At 34.8% G+C, this 22,744-nt stretch overlaps 4 protein-coding genes across 8 annotated transcripts; 3 read left to right on the forward strand and 1 right to left on the reverse strand.

The window, feature by feature from the left end:
* The first annotated feature begins 7,826 nt into the window (after positions 1 to 7,826).
* LOC129571835 (N6-adenosine-methyltransferase MT-A70-like protein) lies at positions 7,827 to 15,666 on the forward strand. Of its 4 annotated transcripts, none has more exons than XM_055451692.1 (7): positions 7,827 to 7,943; positions 8,035 to 8,272; positions 8,389 to 8,563; positions 8,646 to 8,785; positions 9,330 to 9,451; positions 9,517 to 10,643; positions 15,426 to 15,666. In XM_055451692.1, the coding sequence occupies exons 2-7, from the start codon at positions 8,053 to 8,055 to the stop codon at positions 15,547 to 15,549; spliced, it is 1,908 nt and encodes a 635-aa protein (XP_055307667.1). In that variant the 5' UTR covers positions 7,827 to 7,943; positions 8,035 to 8,052; the 3' UTR covers positions 15,550 to 15,666. The 4 variants fall into 4 exon arrangements, with proteins under 4 accessions (XP_055307667.1, XP_055307666.1, XP_055307669.1 ...); XM_055451691.1 differs by having other exon boundaries at positions 7,832 to 7,900; XM_055451694.1 differs by having other exon boundaries at positions 7,850 to 8,272; positions 8,646 to 8,725.
* Positions 15,667 to 15,798: 132 nt separating this feature from the next.
* On the forward strand, positions 15,799 to 18,503 carry LOC129571836 (uncharacterized). The gene is made up of 2 exons (XM_055451695.1): positions 15,799 to 16,336; positions 16,395 to 18,503. The coding sequence occupies exons 1-2, from the start codon at positions 16,179 to 16,181 to the stop codon at positions 17,218 to 17,220; spliced, it is 984 nt and encodes a 327-aa protein (XP_055307670.1). The 5' UTR covers positions 15,799 to 16,178; the 3' UTR covers positions 17,221 to 18,503.
* LOC129571837 (protein DPCD) lies at positions 17,324 to 18,240 on the reverse strand. Of its 2 annotated transcripts, none has more exons than XM_055451696.1 (3): positions 17,944 to 18,240; positions 17,632 to 17,868; positions 17,324 to 17,517 (listed from the first exon to the last, which is right to left on the reverse strand). In XM_055451696.1, the coding sequence occupies exons 1-3, from the start codon at positions 18,238 to 18,240 to the stop codon at positions 17,425 to 17,427; spliced, it is 627 nt and encodes a 208-aa protein (XP_055307671.1). In that variant the 3' UTR covers positions 17,324 to 17,424. The 2 variants fall into 2 exon arrangements, with proteins under 2 accessions (XP_055307671.1, XP_055307672.1); XM_055451697.1 differs by having other exon boundaries at positions 17,628 to 17,868.
* Positions 18,504 to 18,634: 131 nt separating the features above from the next.
* On the forward strand, positions 18,635 to 22,211 carry LOC129571834 (heat shock 70 kDa protein cognate 5). The gene is made up of 5 exons (XM_055451689.1): positions 18,635 to 18,868; positions 19,109 to 19,152; positions 19,470 to 20,048; positions 20,129 to 21,233; positions 21,902 to 22,211. Exons 1-5 carry the CDS (start codon positions 18,788 to 18,790, stop codon positions 22,127 to 22,129), a joined length of 2,037 nt encoding a protein of 678 aa, XP_055307664.1. The 5' UTR covers positions 18,635 to 18,787; the 3' UTR covers positions 22,130 to 22,211.
* Positions 22,212 to 22,744: the final 533 nt, after the last annotated feature.

Here is a 22,744-nt window from a genome sequence, read left to right on the forward strand (position 1 = left end):
TCGATTTTAAAAAGTGGGGACCTTTTTTTTTTTTGTTTAGTCCTCACTTTTTTCGGAGACTGGTTTTACACTAGATAGAGTAGATTTCCAGACCCCCCCTTGGCAAAATCATTTTACACCCCCCTACAATTTTTGACCTTGCACACGTCTGGTTTCTAGTGGCGTCAGTCTTCGCTTGGCCGGCGCCACTACCATTCGGCCAAATTTCACCCTGCAGCTGACACAAAAATGTTTGAAAACTCGTGAAATGGCTTGAAATCACTGAAAACGTTAGTAATTCATCGTTTCACATCGTCTGTGTTCATATTTCATAACAATTGTCGTAGAAATTCTCAAATAAATCGGTTTGGCCGAATACTTTTTTTGTGCACAATTTCGACCTCTCAATAAACATGGCTACAGAAAATGCAAAAATCATGTTAAATATTTCCGGAATTGGCCTGAATTTTTAAGAACAGATTATAAACTTAACGAATTGATAGAAAATAGTTCGGTGTTTATCATTTAGAACACGAAAAAAACCGAAAATATAAATTTTTTCTAAGTGGCCGAAAACTTTTTTTGCACACTGTATTTTATTATTATTATTATTATTATTCTGCACCATATAGCGTTTCTTCGCCAGAGGTGGTTTATTTGTAAAAATATAAAAAACAAGTTATATTTAAAATTTCACAATTTTTCAATTTTTCAATCTCTCCAAATTCTGTTTCTCTTAAAATATTCATTTATTCTATGCCTAACAGTATCTGTACTTGTATTGAAATCAATTAAATAAGTATCACAGACTGGAATTGTACTAATGTTAAATTCATCTGAAATATTTGGTGGTTTTATAGGTACACAGTATTTATAAAATTTATTGTATGTAATGAGCATATAGTTGATGGGCTCAAACTTGGTGTAATCACTGTGACGCGTTGGTAACGATAGGAAATCTGATTCTCTTGTCCAACGTTTCGGTGTTCTAATGTATATACTGTTCAGAATCTGCTTCGATGATGTATGTCCACATATCACATTGTGAATTGTTGAAATTTGTGCAATTTTTCTTCGTTCTTCGAGCGTAGTCATTTGCAATTCCAGCAATCGACATTCATATGGTGGTTTTTTGAACTTGTGTGGCCATTTTATTTTTCTTAGTGCATATAGTAGAAATTGCTTTTGAATTGATTCGATTCTGGCAATTTTCTCGTCAGTATATGGGCACCATATTTGTGATCCGTATTCAATAATCGGTAATACGAATGTGAAAAAGAGTCTCTTTATGGTCCAAGGATCATTGAACTCTCTTCCGAAGCGTTTGATCCATGCTAGTCTTGACTTAGCTTTGGCAGTTATGTATTCGATGTGTGGTGTAAAATTCAATTTTTCATCCAAAACCACTCCGAGGTCCTTTATTATTTTGACTCTCTCAATCGGAACGCCTCCGATGGAGTAAACATAAGCAAACTTCAATTTTCCACGATGATATGACACAAGTTTCGTTTTGTTGACGTTCAATGCCATACGGTTTCGTTTGAAGTACTCAACAATTCTGTTTAGATCTTCTTGCAGTGCTATACAATCCTCAATTCGATTTGTTTGCATCGAGAAGCGTGTGTCATCGGCAAATGATTGTAGATTCGAATTGACCAAGTAGTGTGGTAAATCAATGATGAACAAGATGAACAATGTCGCGCCGATCGGATATCCTTGACCAGTTCCCGATGTTACTTCTAAAGGATTAGACATGATTTCATTTAATTTTACAATTTGTTCACGCTTACTGAGGTATGATTTGATCCAATTTAGCAGCTGTTCATTCAGTCCCATAATTTTCAGCTTATGTATGAGCAGGTTTATGTCAACTGAGTCAAAAGCCTTTGCAAGATCAAGATAGATTGCATCAGTTTGAATCCCATGTTCCATGTTGATCAGTGTGGGTGAGGTGAATTCAACCAAGTTCGTAATTGTTGACCGTCCCTTTATGAAACCATGCTGGCTATCATCAATGATGTTCTTTATGTGATAATTCAGATGGCTTGCTATAATTGAATCCAAAAGTTTTGGTATTATGCATTGCAGGGCGACTCCACGATAATTTTCGATTTTGTATTTTGATCCACTTTTATGCACAGGTCTCACATAAGATTGTTTCCATGCGATCGGTACATTTCCAGTATTCAACGATTCGTGCAATATGTGAGTTATTGGCTTCAATAATGAAAGCATGCATTTTTTGATGAGTAGATTTGGTATTCCGTCGGGACCAGACACCAAATTGTTTGGTAGCTCATTCATTTTTTCAATGACTAATTCCTCATCGATTTGAATAGGTGGAATGTTAGCACATCGGTCCAACAATATCTTCACGATATCATCTTCACGATAACTTGCTTCAGATCCATCAATTGTCTGTGTGTATGCCTTTTTGAAATGTGCTGCAAATGAATTGGCAATTTCGAATGGATCGTCAAATTTTAATTTGAAAAAATTGAGTTGGCATGGTCTTATGGACAGAAACCCAAAAAAATGGTCACCTGGCCTTGCACAAATCGGCCATTTTCTCGAAAACGGCTCCGACGATTTTTTTTTAAAATTCTTTGAAATTTAGCATCAAGTAAGAGCTGAAATTTGACATATAGCTTACATCTGGGAAAACTCTGTTTTTTGAGATATAGCCATTAGAAGTTGGAAAAAACATGAAAAATCAACAAAAATCAACTAAAACTCTTTTTTGTTGCCGTTAACAATGGCAAAATCATAACCAAAGTGTTTTTGCGTTCAGATGAATAAAATTTCTTCAGATACCAGCCCCTCACCAAGTTTTTTTATTCCACGCAATCAACAAAAAACACAAAAAAGTACTTTTCATGAAAAAATCAAAATCGAAATCAAAAAAATTCATCATGTGATAGTTTCTTAGTATAAAAGCGATATGTAATTTCATCAAAACAAAATGTAATTTCATCTGTCTGTCGATATTAAACGAAAAAAAAAATTAAAATTTGTTTTTCCTATGGCGTGCGACTGGAACTCGAGTCCACACGCTCATGAGTCTGATTTTACACCTACGCGCTGATTTTGCTTTATTCAAAAAGGCGACAATGCTGGTTTTTACCTACAACATTTCATGTTTCATTTTCTTTGGCTCAATACACACCACTTTGTGTTTGTTAAGGGTTAGTTGGTTTTGTTGAGAAAAAAAATTTCGGGTACAAAACAACTGATATCAAATAAAAAAACTTCTTTTGAAGTAATTCCTCGTGACGAAAGCGAACACAAAACAGCAGATATCAATTTAAAAAAATTATTTTGGAGCGATTTGGATTTGATTTTTTTGCATTCTTCCAACTAATTTCAGAATCGCTCCGTAATGATTTTTTAAAATTGATATCTGCTGTTTTGTGTTTTTTGTCTAGTTTTTTATTTTATTTATTTATTTATTTCAGCAAATTTATTTATTTATTCTTTATTTATTTTATTAAACACCGCCAAGCTCTGGCTGAATATAATGTGGGTTTTGATTGAGGTTTGGCCGGAAAAGAGTGCAAGACTGTTACATATTTAAAATAATAAACAATTAGTAGCAATAGGTTTCGACAACTATCAGTTCTCGCCTCGTTAAAAACCTGGCTCTTTTCGTACATCATGCGGTATTCACAATAGTAGGAACATGAAAACTAAAACAGTCATACAACCAAGATGGAAATGCTTGATATTAGTCTATAGTAAACGGTCCAGGATAACCTTTGGTAAACGTTTCCAAAGGGACAAAGGCTATGTGAAGCGTTAATTGTTACGCGTTAAATTTAAGACTTTGAGACTCTCAAAGTCGTCACTCAATTTATCAGATAGATAAATTGATGAGAAGTTTTACGTCGGTTAAGGCAGATCCATGTTGATTGCAGAGTGCATTGAGTTGACATGGACCATGATTTGAAACGTATGGTAAATAATTCAAAATTGACTTCAAAGATAAGAATATTAACTCGCCAACTCGTGGATGGCTACAACAAAGCACAAAATCAAAAAAATAAAAATTTACAATAAATAAGTGTAAACATCACAGATAAGTATCATCTTTTCAATACATATAAAAGAATGTATGGAAAACAATTCGTCAGTCTTTTAATATTGATTCTGCTGTGCGATCCGTGTGAGATGAGTTGAATTCCACGTGGGTGGTTGAAACCTGGGACAGCCCCGCTCATGTTTGTTGCAATCAGAAGCAACCAAATGGCACCCGGGCAGTATGCTTTGTCATTGGGAATTCGTCCGCTTGGGATCATGGATCAGGTTAAACGGCAACATGAAAATCGAAATTTCATCATTAATGTGGGCAGTATCAAGGTGTTCTCGTAGAGAACACATACAAAAAATGAGGTTACCTGGATGAAAAATTGACTAGGCGGCCAGGTAGTCATTTGAGTTTGCAAAGCGATCCAAAAGTGGTGTCCGTCATTTTGCGAACCGATGATGCAAAATTCTTCTTTGAGGTCGCTGCTGTGAACAGTTCCGGCACCATGTTCGCCATTTTGCACATTTGAGGAATTGGAGCTTCGCGCACCAGCTTCATGTGCTTGTCATTGACCCTGAATTGCTCGCTGTGTCTCAATGAACGCCCATCATTAAATGAGACTTTGTCACTAACCGTTGGACAGTTAGCGTTACCGTTGATGATGTCGTAGAAAAAACTCAATGACGCGTTGACACTTCGACGGCGAAGACTAATCATGTTTAAGTCTGACAATCGTTGCTCGTACGGTGTGATTGAGTATTGGTTTTGCACGGATGGGTATTCTCGACGAGCGTACATAGTGAATTGGCGTTGCACGGATTCGATTTTGTCACTGTGGATTTTGTGGAATGGAAGCCATACCATGGCGCATTAATCGAGGTGAGACTGAACCAATGCAAAATACAGCGACTTTAGTGTGGTAACGTCCGTGATGTCATGGCAAAAGCGCTTGACAAAGCCAAGTGCAGCCGTTGCCTTCGAAGTGACCATGTCAATGTGTTTGGCAAATGATAGTTTTCTGTCAATTAGAACACCCAAGTCCTTGTGTTCAGTCACTTTGTCGAAGGTGTGGTCGCCATAGGTGTAGCTTGTTTCCAAATGCTGACGTTTCTTGTAGATAGATAGCACTGCACATTTTTTGAGGTTAAGGTGCAGCAGATTCACGTCACACCAATGTTTAAGTTTGTCGATGGCTTGCTGTAGCATCTCCGAATCTTGCTGAGACTTGATGATTTTGGCTATTTTGATATCATCAGCAAACAGTAAAATCATGATGTCTGGGGGCATTTGATCCACGATGTCGTTGATAAACAGCAGGAACAGTGTTGGGCCAAGGTGGCTCCCCTGTGGGACACCCGACGACGCTGTAAAATCATCCGATTCACTTGCTCCATGCTTGACAAATTGAATGCGATTTTCGAGGTACGACTTAAGCCATTCCAGCAAGTTTTGAGGTAGATTGAATGTTTTCAACTTCTGGATCAAAATGCTGTGATCGACTCTATCAAAGGCTTTCGTAAAGTCCGTGTACAGGACATCAACTTGAGCTCCAGTGTTTAAGCCACTCTGGGCGTAGTACACAAACTCGGTAAGGTTTGATGTAAAGTTTTTACATACATGTAGGCTCTTAAAGACTATGTGTTCATTTTATTATTAGTTGTTTTTCTAAGATTAATTTCTTTAGTTTTTTCTTAAATTTTAACATATTTTTTTCTTTCTTAAGCGGTGAGGATATTTTGTTGTAATTATTTATACATCGATTAATAATTGATTTCTCCCCCCATTTATTGGATGCCTTAATTTTGCGCATCAGTTGTGTTTGTCTGGTATTGTGTTCATGAAATTGGTGATTGTATTGAATATCTATGTTGGCTTTAAGTATTTTGTTAGCGATTTTATGCAAATTCATTTTCTACTTAATATATGGGAAAATTTCATTAGAAAGATTTATCTCGGAAACTAGATGTTCCAGAAATTAGAAGTATCTTATTTACAAACATCTTCTAATTTCTGAAACCTTCTAAAATTTTTTTTTCTATATTTACATTAAAAAGTTGAACTTTCTGAAAAAAATTCGGTCATATTAATAAATTCTCTTTCGTGTCTGTGCATTGCAATTTCATGACATTAAAAGGACCTCAAACAACGATTTCGTTGTTTAGAAAAATAAATTAAGTTAATTTGGGGAATACAGTACCCATGAAAAAATTACACCAGGTGTACAGCGATGTATGCGCCATGTTGATGGTGTACACCAGGTATGAGCCGAGATTTACGCCCAATCCACACCATACACCACCGAAAATATATAAGGCTCGGCGCAAATTGGTGTGAACTGTCATAATCATTTTAAACAATATTTTATTTATTTATTTACACCGCCAAAAACTGGCTGAATACTTTGTTTGCAGGAAAACGACTCCAAGAGTCGTGAAAAACCTGATCTTTTCGTGTTTGTACATACAATTTAGTGTGTGATAATTATAATAGTAGTCCTTCTTGATTTGGTCTATGAACATTTTAACACAAAATAACCTAACCAACACATGGGAATGAGTAGGAAGCCGAAATGTAAACGGTTCAAAAAAGCCTAACCTAAATATCCAAAAAGAAAGGCCAGTGGAAGCGTTACCATTGTAGTTGCGGCCCTAATGACTGCAAAAGTTATCAATGAATTTATCAAAGAAGTGATATATTGAAGAAAAATTTTACGTCTAATCTAACAAGTCCCTGTTGGTAGTTAAAAATTTACAATTTAGTAGAGACCGAGAGACAGAAAAATACAATGAGTTTTTCAAAAACATTGACAAAAGAAAATATTGACAAAAGAAAATAATTTCCATTATAAAGCAATAACCGGTCAAAAGTTAATCACCAACTCAAAGGATGGCTATATCACAGTCAATGTTACTAAATTTCCAATAAATACATATAAATATCACAGATAATATCATTATTTCTATACAGATGTGAGGATGTACGAAAATATGAATGGACGTTGCAACTAGAGGTGTCAACGGACAAAATTTTTGAAAAAATTCGGACGTCCGGTCCAAATGTCCGAAAACCGAAAATAATTTTCGGACGTCCGGTCCGAATGTCCGAATTATTTTTTCGGACGGACGGACGGACAAGGGGTTTTGTCCAAACTTGTTGAAATTTCTCGGACGTCCAAAAATTTTCGGACGCCCGAATATATTTCGGACGTCCGAAATTTTTTTAAGTAAAAAAATCAAAAGAAAATCGGTTAAGAATACGCAGCGTATTCTTCTTCGGCGACATTTTTGCATTTTTTGGTTGGAAAACTCCCGGAAAAAAGTTCTCTGGTTTGAACTTTCCCCGATTTCCCGAAATCCCACATTCGGTGGTGTATGGTGTGGATTGGGCGCAAATTTAGGCTCACACCTGATGTACACCATGTCAACATGGCGCATACATAGCTCTACACTTGGTGTACTTTTTTTCATGGGTATTGATAACTTCAATACACAGTTTAAAATTTACGCCCGAATATGGACGGAATTTTGGCTGGTATACGCGCTCAGTCTATATTTCGCCTAAAACTTCAAATAAAAATCTAATTTCAGACGTAAATTCGCCTAAAATCTAGGCGAAAAAAAAACCGCCTGGAATTCAAGTCACTTGGAGGAATATCGACTGAGCGCGTATACTAGCCGGAATTCCGTCTATATTCAAGCGTAAATATTAAACAGTGTGACAATGCCATCCAGCAGCACAAGTATTCGGGTTCCAGGTACTTTCTCAAAATGTTTGTCGTGGACGTGAGTTGAACATTGAACGAACTCGATTATTCATACGATTTATACTTAGTTTGACATTTGATGCAAGCGCCATTGAAGAATTTCCAACTGTCAATGTTTTTATTATCTATTGATTGTTAGATTTTAATTTATTTTATCTAAAAGCTACAAAGGAGATTGTTAGATTTCAATTTTTTCATACAAATCGCAATAGTCAAAGTTTTCATACAAATCTACATTCCATTTTAAGAAGATTTTTCATTTTTTTAGCGTGTTTGTGCATGAAAAATGTCGGATGCTTGGGATGAAATCCAAGCGATAAAAAGTAAACGAAATAGTTTACGGGAACGTTTGGAGAAACGCAAAAAGGAAAGACAAGACATATTGGGAAGCTCAAGTGGTAATAGTACTGTTTTGCCAACACCATCACCTTCAGTCACATCAGCTTCAAAAACTGACACAGAAACAAAGACTCAGCCAAATGAAATATTCACTACTATTGACAATGGTTAGGAGACTTTTTAATTTCATGCACAATTGGTGTAACTTATTATTAATAAGTTACACTTATTAAAATTAAATTTATTTATGTTTATTTAATAATAATTGATTATTTTATTACAGAATCCGATCCAGAAATCGAGCGATTACTTCTACAAATTCTGTCGGATAGCGCTTTATCATTACCCATAAATTCCATACAGTTAATAGAGAAACTAAGTTCCAGCCGTTTTAAACCCGTTTCAATGAATACTCTCAGTTATTTTTTGCAAAAGTTTGCCACCCAATCTTACATAAGGTAAAAATCGATATTTCTCTTCAGTAAAATATTCAATATTAATCATTTACATTTGCATTTTAAATACGTATTTACTGTACAGCATTAAGAAGACTTTCATCTTGAATAAATGTGGCTATGAAGTGTATTTAGTAGATCATTCACGTATTCAGTCACTTTATGGTGAGTTGCATGAAGACGCTGATGCAAATGAATTGATGGAAGGATGCCTGAAACGTAAATGTAAATATGTGCAGGGTGTTTGCGGATTGAGTGCCAATATTTAAACCAAGTATTGCTATGATCAAATATCCCTCGCTCAAACCGAAAACTATTCGTTACAACTCCATAAATATTTGCTTTGGTTTATTCGAAATGCTATCCGATACAGAAACAATGAAAGAAGTTTCGGAGTTAAAATTGACCTCCACTGGAAAGTACACAAAATTATTATTATTCAGCCCCAGAGATGGTTTTCTTCACCAGATGTGTTTTATATTCATTTTCTCATCCAAATTGTTTGAAAATAATGAATTTTCTCAAAATATTGCATCATCGGGATATTGTTTTTTTATCAAAATCGAAAAAGAATAACATTTAAATACGATATGCGAGTTTGAAGGCTATGCCTGACGTAAAGTATATAGGCCGAATTCGGAAAAAAGCTTCTCACGTTTAAGATAGATCCTGACCCCAGAATATATGGTAAAATGTTGGCATGCAATTCGCAAACACACTGTATTCGGATAAAAAATGACAAAATAAAAACATACACATAATGTGTTAGGTGAATTTGATGGTGAGGATTCCAGTAACAGTAAGTCATTAAGAAATAACATTTACAACATCGATAGAAAAATGACAGGATGCAAGGAATTGACAATCGCAACTGTTGACAATGATATAATGGTATCAAAAAATCTTTTGATCAGTATAACGAACAATGATGCTTATCGCAGTCTTTTTTTCAACAGTCGCTTCTATCCATGCCTTCAACGCGAGAGAAGCAAAACAAACAAGTGGGAGAGGAAATTTTGGAGCTATTGTCAAAGCCTACAGCTAAAGAACGATCCTTAGTGGAAATGTTTAAATCAGAAGGCGGAGCTCAAGTTATGGAATTTTGTCCGCATGGTACAAGAACAGAATGTGAGCGACAACAATCATCGCCGGAGAATAATAATACTGAAAATGACAGCGAGGAGGGGAATTTGGAATTAGACCACGAAAAAAAGACTTCTGCGAAAAAATATGTGATTGGGACCCCACAATCTCCATTAAATTCACATGAAGGCCCAAATTTAATCACAACCGGAAATAACAATACAATTTCGGATCATCGGTGCAACAAATTACATTTTAAAAAAATAATTCAATCTCACACCGATGAAACATTAGGAGACTGTTCCTTTCTTAATACATGTTTTCATATGGACACTTGCAAGTATGTGCATTATGAAGTCGATTCGCAAACCGGCAGTTGCAACAGCAGTATTTCCAAGTCTGATGAAAGCGATAAATCTGATCGGTCTCTGGTGTCCATGCAAAAGAGAACGGTCGACCCAAACACTGCGTTACATCCGGCCCAGTGGATTCAATGCGATTTACGTTTTCTAGATATGACAGTTTTGGGTAAATTCGCTGTCATAATGGCGGACCCTCCATGGGACATACACATGGAACTACCATATGGAACTATGTCAGATGATGAGATGAGACAGTTGGGAGTTCCTGCACTACAAGATGATGGTCTAATCTTTTTATGGGTAACAGGACGTGCGATGGAACTTGGCAGAGAATGCCTCAAGCTATGGGGCTACGAACGCTTTGATGAACTCATTTGGGTTAAAACCAATCAGTTACAGCGTATTATACGGACGGGAAGAACAGGACATTGGCTAAATCATGGAAAAGAGCATTGTCTTGTTGGAACAAAAGGCAATCCAAAAAATTTAAATCGAGGACTCGACTGCGATGTTATTGTGGCTGAAGTGCGTGCTACAAGCCATAAGCCAGATGAGATATACGGTATAATAGAACGACTTAGCCCTGGGACAAGGAAAATTGAATTGTTCGGTCGACCTCACAACGTCCAGCCAAACTGGTAAGAACATACAGTCATGGAAATTTAATTATGACCGGCATTGAAATTTCAGGTTTTTCCCATTAATTCTGTTATTTTACAAAAAAATATTCATGAAATGATGTTTATGAGAATATTTGAAGTTTTTATAAATGGACTAGACTATCAATTTCATTATTTTCGGTAATGGATATCATTTATTGATGGAATTGCCCAAAAACTGCGGGAAAAATAATTAAGACCTTCCATACAAAAAATGACAAAATTTTTCGAAAAATCGGAAAAGTACAGATAAATCCCGTGTATCATCTCCACTTGTATTGTTTTTTACATTGAAGGGCGTTGCACGCACCTTAACATTCACAATACAAACTCAATGCGAGTGGAGACGCCTTATGAAAAATGGCACAGATTGCTAGTGCTAAGGTTTATCTGTACTTTATCATTTGTTTGACAAAATTCACTCCACCGGTCGTATTTAATTGAAATACATTTTTTCCACATAACCATTTAATAGATTTCAAATTTCTTAACAAATTCGAAAAGTTACAGACCAAACTAAACTTTATAGCATTTTTTGTATGAAAAATCGTGGAAGAATCATAGTTTGGTCTGTAACTTTTGTAACGCCAGTTTATACCGTTATACAGTTTTATATATATATATGACACCCCAGAGACTGAAATAAGAAATTTTTAGAAGATCCGAAATTCCGATTACAATCTAAAAAACAAAACGAAACTCTGAATTATAGATGAGTTTCATTGTATTTGAAAGATTCAATTTGTTTAACGAAAAAAAAAACAAAATGAAATGTTTGATATTCCCCATTGATTCATCCAAAATTTTATTGCCGATATTGGGAATTATTTTTTCAATATGAATGCCGTCTCAGCACATTAGTGCATGCTAGCGCCACGATTTCTTCACAATCGGTGTTTTAGGATATTCAATCATTCAACTTCGATTTCCAACCGAAGTGAGAATTTATTATGTGAACGCAGAACTGTTTCAAGTAACGATTAAATTTTTTTAAAATTTATTGAAAAGCTGACGAACTTCAGAAAGCAGGTGTACACAAAAAATTCGAAAAAGTGAACAGTTTTTGCGATAACGAATTTGATATTTCCCATATCTTGACTAACAATTTTAATGTTTGTATGGCGAGCGAAGCGAGCCTAATATTTCCATATGATGTGCAATGAAATTCAATTTTTCCCTAATTTATTGTAATATTTTCTATCAAAGAGTATTTTGTATGCGTGCTTTGGGCATAAATTTTGTTTCATTTGAAATTTCTTAGGATCCGTAATTTAAAACTAGAGCAGCATTTTTCCGTTCAGAAGATCCGAAAACCGGAGAAGATCCGGTTATTTCAGTCTCTGTGACACCCATAGAATAAAATAAGAACTTATGGACTCTTTACCCATAACTGAGACGGAAAAAAAAACAAAAAACTTAGGGCAAAAAGGAGACAAATAAAGTTGCGAGCAAAAGTGATTCAACTCAGCAATGCTGAGTTAGCATTGAGTGGAATTTACATTTTTTGCATTTTTCTCGCTACTGGAAAGAGATAGCGACTAGGTGTCTTCGGCATTATTGTAGAAAATATAAAGAACTAGAAATAAGCCGAAGACACCTAATCGTTCTCCATTTCGAGTAGTGAAAAAAATGCAAAAACGTCGTTTTCACTCAATGCTGAGTTGTATCACTTTTGCTCGCAACTTTATTTGTCTCTTTTTTGCTTTAAGTTTTTTCCCCTCTCAATTATGGATAAAGAAATGATAAGTTGTTCTCTCATTTTATATGTCATATATGTCCCCGTCAAAAGTCTGGGTATTAATCAAAGCTGTGCCTTCTCATCGTTGTCGCCAACTGGTGTTTGCAAGTGTACTACAAAAAAAAGTCAAATTAGTCAACAGAAGTGTGAAAAAGTATGTATAAAGTGCTTGTAGTTCACTTGCTAGCACCAGTTGGCGGTTCGGAGCTATTTTATATGGGAACTGTCAAGAAACCGCAGTGTTAGTATTAATAATTCAGTTTCAAAAATTTGGATAAAAATAGTAAATTTGGAGCTCATTTTTCTCCACAAAAATCGTTTGACTTTTCGTCATTCTTCTACTATATTTCCGAATTATGTATGTGGTTTTTTCGAAAATGGTTCAAGATGGCTAGTACACAGTTCAAATTATCTGCCACAGGTGAATTTATAACAATTTGTCAAGAATATTTTTGAGGTTTCAGTAGAAATAAATTTTTCCTTGGGTCTATTTTATCTAAATGCTTGACCGCGGTCAAAAACTTCCAATATACGAGATATGTTGTGCTTAAACTATGAACGCATTATTGATCGTAATTTTATATGAAGAATTTGAACTAACCGCTAGTTTTGCGGTCAATATTGTCAAATTTTGCGGTTTGAACGCGTTCATACACATTCGGAAGACATTGAGCCATAAGTTTTATTTAATATATATATATTCAACAATTTCAATGCGCTACCTGCCATACGTTCGAATTTTTACTTTTCCGTACACCAGAGATTAAAATAAGAGATTTTTTGAACTGCCGGAAAGTTTCAGGGCTACCGTTCTATATATTGGGAATAATGTGTGTCATGTGTCACTAGAACATTTTACAACATCATTTTAATCATGCATCCAAAGATGAAAAACTTAGTTTAAGTTCGAAGATAAGCCAAATTCAATTTGACCTAAGAAAATTTTCCAAAAAATTACAATTTTGTACAAATGCATTTTTCGGGTTTATGAACATAGAACCCTCACTTTCTCATGATTTTGGTCACAAATCGAAATTTCTTGAAATTCTATTCAAAAAATTGTGGTATTTCATTCGAGGGAGCCTCAGATATGCATTTTCCGAAATTTACGTCAATGAAAACTAGTATTAGTGCGTAAAAATAATGGGGGTCCTTAAACAACGGAACCTTCTATTTCTTCAAAAATCACGTTTTTTTGAACTTCATTTTCTACTTTTACTTTCCCATACACACCGTGTTAAGGGAAAGTATAGGAATTGGTCCCGAAAGAATTTTTCACAAAATTGGTTTAAATCATCATAAAAACTCATGAAACGCGTAGAAAACACATTTTTGAGACACTTTTCCGGTCGTGTGCCGTCGTTGTCGTCGAACCAGTGTGTTAACACGATAACTCAGAAAGTAATTGAGATAATCAAAATCTGGAAGTGCCAAAAGTTTTTTTATCCAATAAACTTAGTTTAAGTTTAAAAATTGTCCATTTTCGACTTGACCCAAGAAATCCTTCAAAAATAACAATTATGTATGGGAGGTACCCGTAAATCGATTCCGATTGGTTTCATTTTTTGGAGAAAAAATAATACTCTGAAAGTTTGAAGATAATTGTAATCGATGTACGGATACCTCCCATACAAAATTGACGAAATTTTGATTGAAATTACGGATCTTTCGACAATTTGGTATGGGAGGTATTCGTAAATCGACTTCAATTGGCTTCAAACTTACTGAGGTTTCATTCTTTGGAGATAAAAAATAAGATTCTGAAATTTTCAGGTGAATCGCATTAGTTTAGTTTTTGGTCCTCAATTTTTGTTGAAATTTTCGTCGGAAAAATTGAGGACCAAAAATCACACTTGTGCAAATGCGATCAACTTGAAACTTTCAGAATCTTATTTTTTCTCCACAAAATGAAACCTAAGAAAGTTTGAAACCAATCGAAATCAATTTACGGATGCCTTCCATACAAAATTGTCGAAATTTCGACTAAAATGACCGATTTTGCACTAAGAAAATTGCCTTTATTTCAAGAAAATTGAAAAAAAAATCCAAAATTCGGGATTACGAATGTTATTGTTTTTAATCTTTAAATCACGGATTTTCTACTTTTTTGAGTTAATTCGCTTGAAATATATTCACCTGGTTGTATTTCTGGATGCAAATGATTTTTACGGCAAGAAATATAGCCCAGAAGGAATTTTCTGACCATTTTCTTGCAATTTCTTAGGTCCTGCCTTGGTCAAAATAGACGTATTTCCACATTTTCGTTGGAGAACTTCATTTTAAATGAATTGTTGACCTTTCATCTTGCTGAAATTATTTTTCACTAACAGAAGAACTAATCTAAAAAAAATTTATTCGATTTGCAAAACTATTTCTCTATCTAGATACCAAAATTAGTTAAACCATTCCATGAATATTTAGAAACAAAAACTCTTGCATGAAAACTTCGTTCAATAAGAAAGTTTTAGAATTACAAGCACTTAGATAAAATAGGCCCCTGAAAAATGATAAAATTCTAAGGAAATATTGACCAAAATCGAAAATCGTATATTTCCTTTCCGCAACAAACACAACTCTTATTTAATTTGGATAAATCCACTTGTGCTAGATACTTAATATTGTGTATACGAGTCATTTTGAGCAATTTTGAAGAAAATTAAAGCACATGTGTTTTAAATGTAGTTGAAGAACGGTTGGGAAGTCACATGATTTTCATAGAAAGAAATTTACAACTTTTGACCAAATTTTTCAAATTAGTGATTTTATCCACAATGGAAAGTCTACAATGATTTGTTTTGGTAAGATTAACGAACTGGAACCAAAACATATGCATTTCTCCCCAGAAAAATACGACTTTTTCAATCGTACCCAAACTTCTGACTATATATGTATATGAATACAAAGAGCTTTAATAAACCAAACTATTATTATTATTATTATTCTGCACCATACAGCGTTTCTTCGCCAGAGGTGGTTTATTTGATATAAATATTCTTTTATATATTTACATTTTATTACATTAGGATAACTCTTGGAAATCAGTTGGACGGCATACGTTTGCAGGACCCGGACTTAATTAATCGTTTTAAGTTAAAATATCCCGATGGTAACTGCATGGCACCGACACAAAAACCAACAACGAATTGATAATTGTTACTTTGAGCAAGAAGGATTTTGAAGACATACCACGAGACTCACCTATCACCATCAAATATCGCATTATTTTGATTCAATTCAATAAAAAAAAGTTGTTATGGTTTCAAATTTCTGTTTTCAGTTGTCTTATTAATTTTTTTTCAATGGACTAGATTTCGTTAACATTTGTCAGGACTAACAATGTACCATATGATGATATATATATATATATATGATGATATATATATATACATATATATATATGATTCCAAAAAATGCATACGTAGTCTTCTAGTAAGTGTATTTGTGTGTTCTTGTATGTATGTATATGTGTGTTTGTGTGACGATATAGGACGAAATAGATGTGTATGTTATGTGTGCGCCGTTTTCTCTTGGTCCTCCCATAAATCTAGTATATCGAATAGCATGTAAGTGCGCTTGTCATCTCACTGTTAATTCAGTTTCAATTTAATTGGTTTCTCTCTAAATAAAAGCTAAGTGTCGAAATATAAAAACCACCAATGCAGAAAAAAATTCCTATTCTTTCAATGTTCAGAATGATAATGTTCAGTAACCAATTTCTTAAATTTTGTAATAAAGATGATTAATTGGTGTGTGTGGAAACAACGATTATTGAAACGATGTCAAACCATTCAGATTTATCTTTATTGACTGTGTCATCAGGATTAGTTGATCCTAATTTTTTGAATATTGGGCATCGACTGAATAGTAGTAAACAAAGGTTGAATAAATTGAGCCGCGAGACAAGCCCAATCCCGAATGCGTTGGATGTCCAAAGGTAAGTACCCTGAAAAATAGTTTATTTATTATAGTATATTGATGTTATTGTGTTGCAGACCAGCTTTTTTATCCGAAAGAAATGATTTGTTCCGGAGTTGTGGCAAACTTTCTACGCTATTGGGGATTCAAAGGAGTTTTAGCACAAACGACATTACCAACAAAACACTTGAAACAGTTAATAGTCGTACTGGTCATAGAATTGTTTCATTGCGCCACACTGTCTCAGAGCTTGCTTTGAATTCTTTTCTACGATATGGTTATATGAAGGATAGTGCTCGTTTATCGCGGTCTTGTTCCACTTGGGTTGCGGTTGGCGAATTGGATACTTCCACATCGCAGCTCCCAAGTCCCCATGGTCATTGTACCAGTAGTTTAAGTATGAATTCATCGCAACAACAACTCAGTCCATCAAACTTATTTGGACACAGTCAAATTGCTAGTATATCCCAACCATCATCAGTTAATAAAAACATTAGGGAGAGTTACATTCGAAACCGCCTATTAACAACACATCGTGCAATTGAACGTCTATCTCAGAGCGAATTCAATTTAGATCAATTGGCTACTATGGCAACAACTACGATTACAGTATCTGAAGGTCTCGGCCCTGTGGAAACTGTACAGTTAATTATACCTGAGCAATACCTGGATAAACCAACCCAAGCACAGCCTGACGATACTTTGATCAAATTGAGTACAACAACTCAGAAAAGTAAATATAAGCTAATTGGCGCTACAAGTATGGGCCGAAACTTGACCATCCAGGACATAGAAAAAGAACGAGGGAGACCTCTTTCGAAATATGATCGAAATTACATGATTTTTAATTGGCTTCATTCCATTGACCAAACATCGACAGCTGAAGACAAATCTGAATTGTAGTTCACATCCCTGTTGTCTGTCTGAAGACAATGGAAAGAAAGTTAAAGTATATTATAGTCATGTATTATTTAATATTGCTTATTAAAATAAAAAAAATCAGAGGTAACATTTATTCGGACGTTTTATTCACTATGAAAATTATAGAATTAAATTGTTAAGGCGTAAGATAACACATAAACATCTTTTCTCTCGAAAAATTGCTGGTTAGCCTTCTTTAGTTTTTTCTCCGGTTCCGAGGTCATTTAACATTTGCAAAGTTTCCTGTTCCATCTGACGAACCATAATTGGTTTTTCATACTGCGAATATAAAGAAAATTGTACATAGAATAGTTTTTATTTTTCAAAATAACTCACTATTGGTGAGTCGAAATAAAACTGTAAATTCAGAACTTTGCTGACAAACATACATACAGTAATGATTAAAGTGTTATGTTGATGTATTATTGACATTGCATCTAGTTGTGGTAGAAGATTACAACGACTCAGCTCAGGAACGTGAATCTCCTTGAAGTATTTCTTATTCGTGGTGCGAATTACTATGGACCGCTTAGCATTGTCAACTTTAATCAAATAAGTTTCTATGGGATACGATAGGTTTCGTATTCGCCATTCAATATTATGCCGTGTTATTCTCTTTGTTAGAATCGGCTGTTAGAAAAAGATATTTACATTCTTTAAATGAAAGATTTCTCAAGAATTTTGTTCAAAACGTTCAAGAACTACCATTATATCTGTTTCCTTTACAAGGAAATTCGAATCAAACGTGGGTCGAATTATTTCACCTAGCTCAATGTCCCAGTCAAAAAAAGATCCATTCAACTCATTGAATTCCGTGTGCAGTCCCATAATATTTTGTTTCTTCTTCCATGCACGTCGCATCAAAATACCTGTCTCTATATTATATTCTTCTATCATTTCTTTATCATCGTTGAATTTGTAGTGGAATTTTCGAATTTTCCCTGAACAAAATAATGTTTTTTCTGCATTTCGAATGTAATTCATCCAACGTTCATATGACATATTTTTTACACTCTATTTTTGGTTTCTCTATTTGTTATCTCTAGGAAAAAAAACTTTCACTCTTTTCAATGTGAGACATGGGTGGAAAATTATATTGCATATACGATGAATACTGTCAAAAATGACAGCTCTTGAAACAAAGCACATGTAAAGCAGTTTTATATTATCCAAATTATAAAATCTATGCATATGTATTTATTAATATCAACTCATTTTTACTGAATAAATAATATTCAATAAAAAATGACAATACTCGAATAAAATATGAAGGAAGAACAAATTTAAAATGTCTTGAAAATTCTAGATTTTTCGCTAATAACATTTCAATTTCATCATTGAACGCACCCATTTCTTTTCTCCGTATTATTAGAATCATACATCAAGACAAAACGCCATTACACAATTCTACCGCACACACGTGAATCAAGTTTAAGAATTTTAAGACACTTTATAGCCATAACCCGCTACTGAGTTGAAGCAAAATTAAATTATAAAAAATCGTAATTCAAATTTTCTTTGCAAGAGAATCGAATAATTGCAATCCACAATGTTATCTGCATCACGCTTCGTCTCCCGTTTGGCTGAAAATCAATGCACTAGAAGTAAATTGTCATCCATAATATCTAAGGTATGTCGATATTTCTAATATGTATTTTATATTATAAAATATTATAACAAAAGCAATTCCGAGATGCCGAATATTTGTTTCTAAAGCAATAAAAGACAAATAAGCTAATTTATGATAATCCGGCATAATTGGAAATATAGTATACCCGTGTACTTTCACAAACCACATGAGATGCTTATTACATCTTTGCAATGGAAAAGTAAAAATTATGATTTTTCCCTTCTTTCTTCTTTAATGAAGTATGGATCGGCCAGCCAGGGTGCTTTCTCCCAATCGCGATACAAGTAAGTACAGACAATGGAAACCGAAGAAATGTACATGTTGAATTTCATCATCCTTTTGTATTATTGACAGTCCATTTGGATAGCTCTTTTTTCTCTATAATTCTGAAGACAAAATTGATTAAAAATTCCAATCAATCATTATCAATATTTTCAAAGCACGGTTGAGTTAGTATATTTATTTACAAAAGAACGTGTATTTCAAAATTTAATCAAAACTATCTTTTCTTATTCATTCGATCATTTTTTCAAAGAAACCAATTCATATAAGAAAACCGTAGGATAAATATGGTCTACCAAAATAAAAATAATTTTTTCAGATCTGACACAGTTAAGGGAGCCGTGATTGGTATCGATTTGGGGACAACCAATTCGTGCGTGGCTGTTATGGAGGGAAAGCAGGCTAAAGTAATTGAGAATTCAGAAGGAGCTCGAACGACTCCATCACATGTTGCATTCACAAAAGAAGGAGAGCGTTTAGTGGGCATGCCTGCTAAACGACAAGCTGTCACAAATTCGGCAAACACATTTTATGCCACAAAACGTTTGATTGGACGTCGTTTTGATGACCCCGAAATAAAGAAAGACATGAAAAATTTCTCTTACAAAATAACACGTGCTTCAAATGGGGACGCTTGGGTTCAAGGCTCAGATGGAAAAGTCTATTCACCAAGTCAAATTGGTGCTTTTGTATTGATGAAAATGAAAGAAACAGCGGAAGCATATTTGAATACACCAGTAAAGAATGCCGTTGTTACAGTGCCAGCCTATTTCAACGACTCACAACGACAAGCTACTAAAGATGCAGGACAAATAGCTGGATTAAATGTGCTTCGTGTAATTAACGAACCAACCGCTGCGGCTCTTGCCTATGGTATGGACAAAGCTGAGGACAAAATGTATGAACTTGTGTATAACTCATTTTTCCTGAAGCTCTTCATTAATAACACTTGGTATTTTTTTTATTGGATATTTTCAGTATTGCTGTGTACGACTTAGGTGGAGGTACATTCGATGTTTCAATTTTAGAAATTCAAAAAGGCGTGTTCGAGGTCAAGTCCACAAATGGAGATACATTACTCGGCGGTGAAGATTTTGATAATACAATCGTAAATTATTTGGTCAGTGAGTTTAAGAAAGAGCAAGGTATTGACATCACTAAAGATCCAATGGCATTGCAACGTTTGAAAGAGGCTGCTGAAAAATCTAAAATTGAACTATCATCTTCGATGCAAACTGATATAAATTTACCATACTTGACAATGGACGCATCCGGGCCTAAGCATATGAATTTGAAATTCACTCGTGCAAAATTGGAATCTTTGGTTGCTGATTTGATCAAGCGCACTATATCTCCTTGTCAGAAAGCACTGTCTGATGCTGAGGTAAAAAAGTCCGATATTGGAGAAGTGTTACTTGTTGGTGGAATGACACGAATGCCAAAGGTCCAATCAACAGTTCAAGACATTTTCGGAAAGCAACCATCCCGATCAGTAAATCCAGATGAAGCTGTTGCAGTTGGTGCTGCTGTTCAAGGAGGTGTTTTGGCTGGTGATGTAACAGATGTCCTCCTTCTGGATGTAACACCTCTGTCGTTGGGTATCGAAACACTTGGAGGTGTTTTCACACGTTTAATATCACGCAATACAACCATTCCAACGAAAAAATCACAAGTATTTTCAACCGCAGCTGATGGACAAACACAAGTTCAAATCAAAGTTCATCAGGGTGAACGTGAAATGGCGGCTGATAACAAACTTTTGGGAGAATTCACTTTGGTTGGAATTCCACCAGCACCACGTGGTGTTCCTCAAATCGAAGTGGTTTTCGATATTGATGCCAATGGTATTGTACACGTGTCAGCTAGAGATAAAGGAACTGGAAAAGAACAACAGATTGTCATTCAGTCGTCGGGTGGTTTAAGTAAAGATGAAATCGAAAACATGGTTAAAAACGCTGAACAATATGCGCAAGCTGATAAAGTCAAAAAGGAACGTGTGGAAGCAATTAATCAAGCTGAAGGTATAGTTCACGACACTGAAATCAAAATGGACGAATATAAAGCTCAATTGCCACAAGAAGAGGTAATTACAATTCTATTAGTGAGACTTAAAAGAACGCAAGTTTGTATAACTTCGTAGCAATGAAGAAAAGTATGTTTGATTGCACTAATAATGGTTAAAAGAATGTATGTTCGTTTTTAGCCAACGCGTTTTCGTCGCGGTTTTTCACGGTTTCCGCGGAACTGATAAGAGATAAAAACTTGGTGTCTTCAGCAAAGTTGTAGTACGAGGTCTCCTATAAGATTGCTGCAGTCAGTTATCTCTTATCAGTTCCACGGGAAGCGCGAAAAATGATAAGAAAAAAAAATTCTATACAAAATTTGCTTTTTTATTTATTTGCAATTTGCGCGCAACTCATAAGAGATAAGAAATAGCTGTCTCCAGCAATGTTATAGAGGACCTCAAGTACTACAAATTTGCTGAAAACATCATGTTGTTATCGTTTATCAGTTCTGCGGAAACCGTGCAAAACCGCGGAGGCTAGATGGCATACTAATATACTTTCTTTTAACGCAGATAGAACAAGAGAGATAGAATCAACAAAAAACATACTTTCCTTTTCAAAAATATAAATCGAGAAAAAAGCATACATTCTTTTACGTCTCACGAATAGAATTTTACAATGTTACTTACTATATATTTTGCATTGTGTTGATATTAATTCAAACTCTTCGAAATGATTTTTTCAGTGTGACAAATTACGAGAAGAAATATCAAAAGTTAAAGAGTTGTTGGCAAATAAGGACAATTCTGATCCAGAAGAAATTAAAAAAGCAACCAGTTCTTTACAACAGGCATCATTGAAACTTTTTGAGTTGGCATATAAAAAAATGGCATCCGAACGAGAATCGTCATCGTCTTCACAATCAACAGAAGACAATACAAATAGCGAACAGAAGAAAGAAGATAAAAACTGAGAAATAAAAAAATCACCAAATTCCTCACAGTTATTTCTCTTATGTAGTTCTGATATGGAATAAAATTTAAGTTGTTAAAAAATTGTTTTTCATTGTTGAAACATACTGACATACTAAAGGCACAAGACATGAATAAGGCTGGGATTAAACAATTCAGTTAATAAATTAATAAAAATGCGTGATTTTTCTTTTCATCCTAAGAGAAAATCTATTTTGAATCACGTTCAATTTTGTATTAGAATAATTATTCCAGCCTTTCTGATCATGAAAATAGTAAACAATACAGCGGCACCTGGGGGGCACCTCCAACCGGTCGCCAGGTGCCGCTTTATTGTTCTTTTTTGACGTTTCCTATCTATTTGTACAGACGATCAGAGAGGCGGAATTATTCTAATAAACAGCGTTTTTATGCGAGCAAAAGTGAGCATACCACGTTGAAGGGGACCTTTCCCCGATCTCAAAACCATATTTCGTTACTCAGGGTCACGGTACGACTTAGTGCATTTTGGTTTTTCTAAGGTTTTTTCCAAAAATCAATGTTCTTTGTGCACATCTAGGGCCGTAACTTTTTTCGTAGACTAGCTAGCACCAAAAATGTGGCAAATGCTAGTGGCT

This window comes from Sitodiplosis mosellana, unplaced genomic scaffold, assembly GCF_009176505.1.
Source record: "Sitodiplosis mosellana isolate CC-2019 unplaced genomic scaffold, AAFC_SMos_1.0 Smas_scaffold_3516, whole genome shotgun sequence".
NCBI classification, from domain to species: domain Eukaryota; kingdom Metazoa; phylum Arthropoda; class Insecta; order Diptera; family Cecidomyiidae; genus Sitodiplosis; species Sitodiplosis mosellana.

Coding starts and splice junctions, on each gene's coding strand:
- LOC129571835 (XM_055451692.1), top strand. CDS start 8,053: ATGTCGGATGCTTGGGATGAAATCCAAGCGATAAAAAGTAAACGAAAT. Junction 8,564..8,645: donor GCCACCCAATCTTACATAAG/GTAAAAATCGAT, acceptor TTTACTGTACAG/CATTAAGAAGACTTTCATCT. Junction 10,644..15,425: donor CACAACGTCCAGCCAAACTG/GTAAGAACATAC, acceptor TTATTACATTAG/GATAACTCTTGGAAATCAGT.
- LOC129571836 (XM_055451695.1), top strand. CDS start 16,179: ATGTCAAACCATTCAGATTTATCTTTATTGACTGTGTCATCAGGATTA. Junction 16,337..16,394: donor AATGCGTTGGATGTCCAAAG/GTAAGTACCCTG, acceptor ATTGTGTTGCAG/ACCAGCTTTTTTATCCGAAA.
- LOC129571837 (XM_055451696.1), bottom strand. CDS start 18,240: ATGTCATATGAACGTTGGATGAATTACATTCGAAATGCAGAAAAAACA. Junction 17,869..17,943: donor TAAAGGAAACAGATATAATG/GTAGTTCTTGAA, acceptor TTTTTCTAACAG/CCGATTCTAACAAAGAGAAT. Junction 17,518..17,631: donor ATAACACTTTAATCATTACT/GTATGTATGTTT, acceptor TTATATTCGCAG/TATGAAAAACCAATTATGGT.
- LOC129571834 (XM_055451689.1), top strand. CDS start 18,788: ATGTTATCTGCATCACGCTTCGTCTCCCGTTTGGCTGAAAATCAATGC. Junction 19,153..19,469: donor TTCTCCCAATCGCGATACAA/GTAAGTACAGAC, acceptor TAATTTTTTCAG/ATCTGACACAGTTAAGGGAG. Junction 20,049..20,128: donor GACAAAGCTGAGGACAAAAT/GTATGAACTTGT, acceptor GGATATTTTCAG/TATTGCTGTGTACGACTTAG.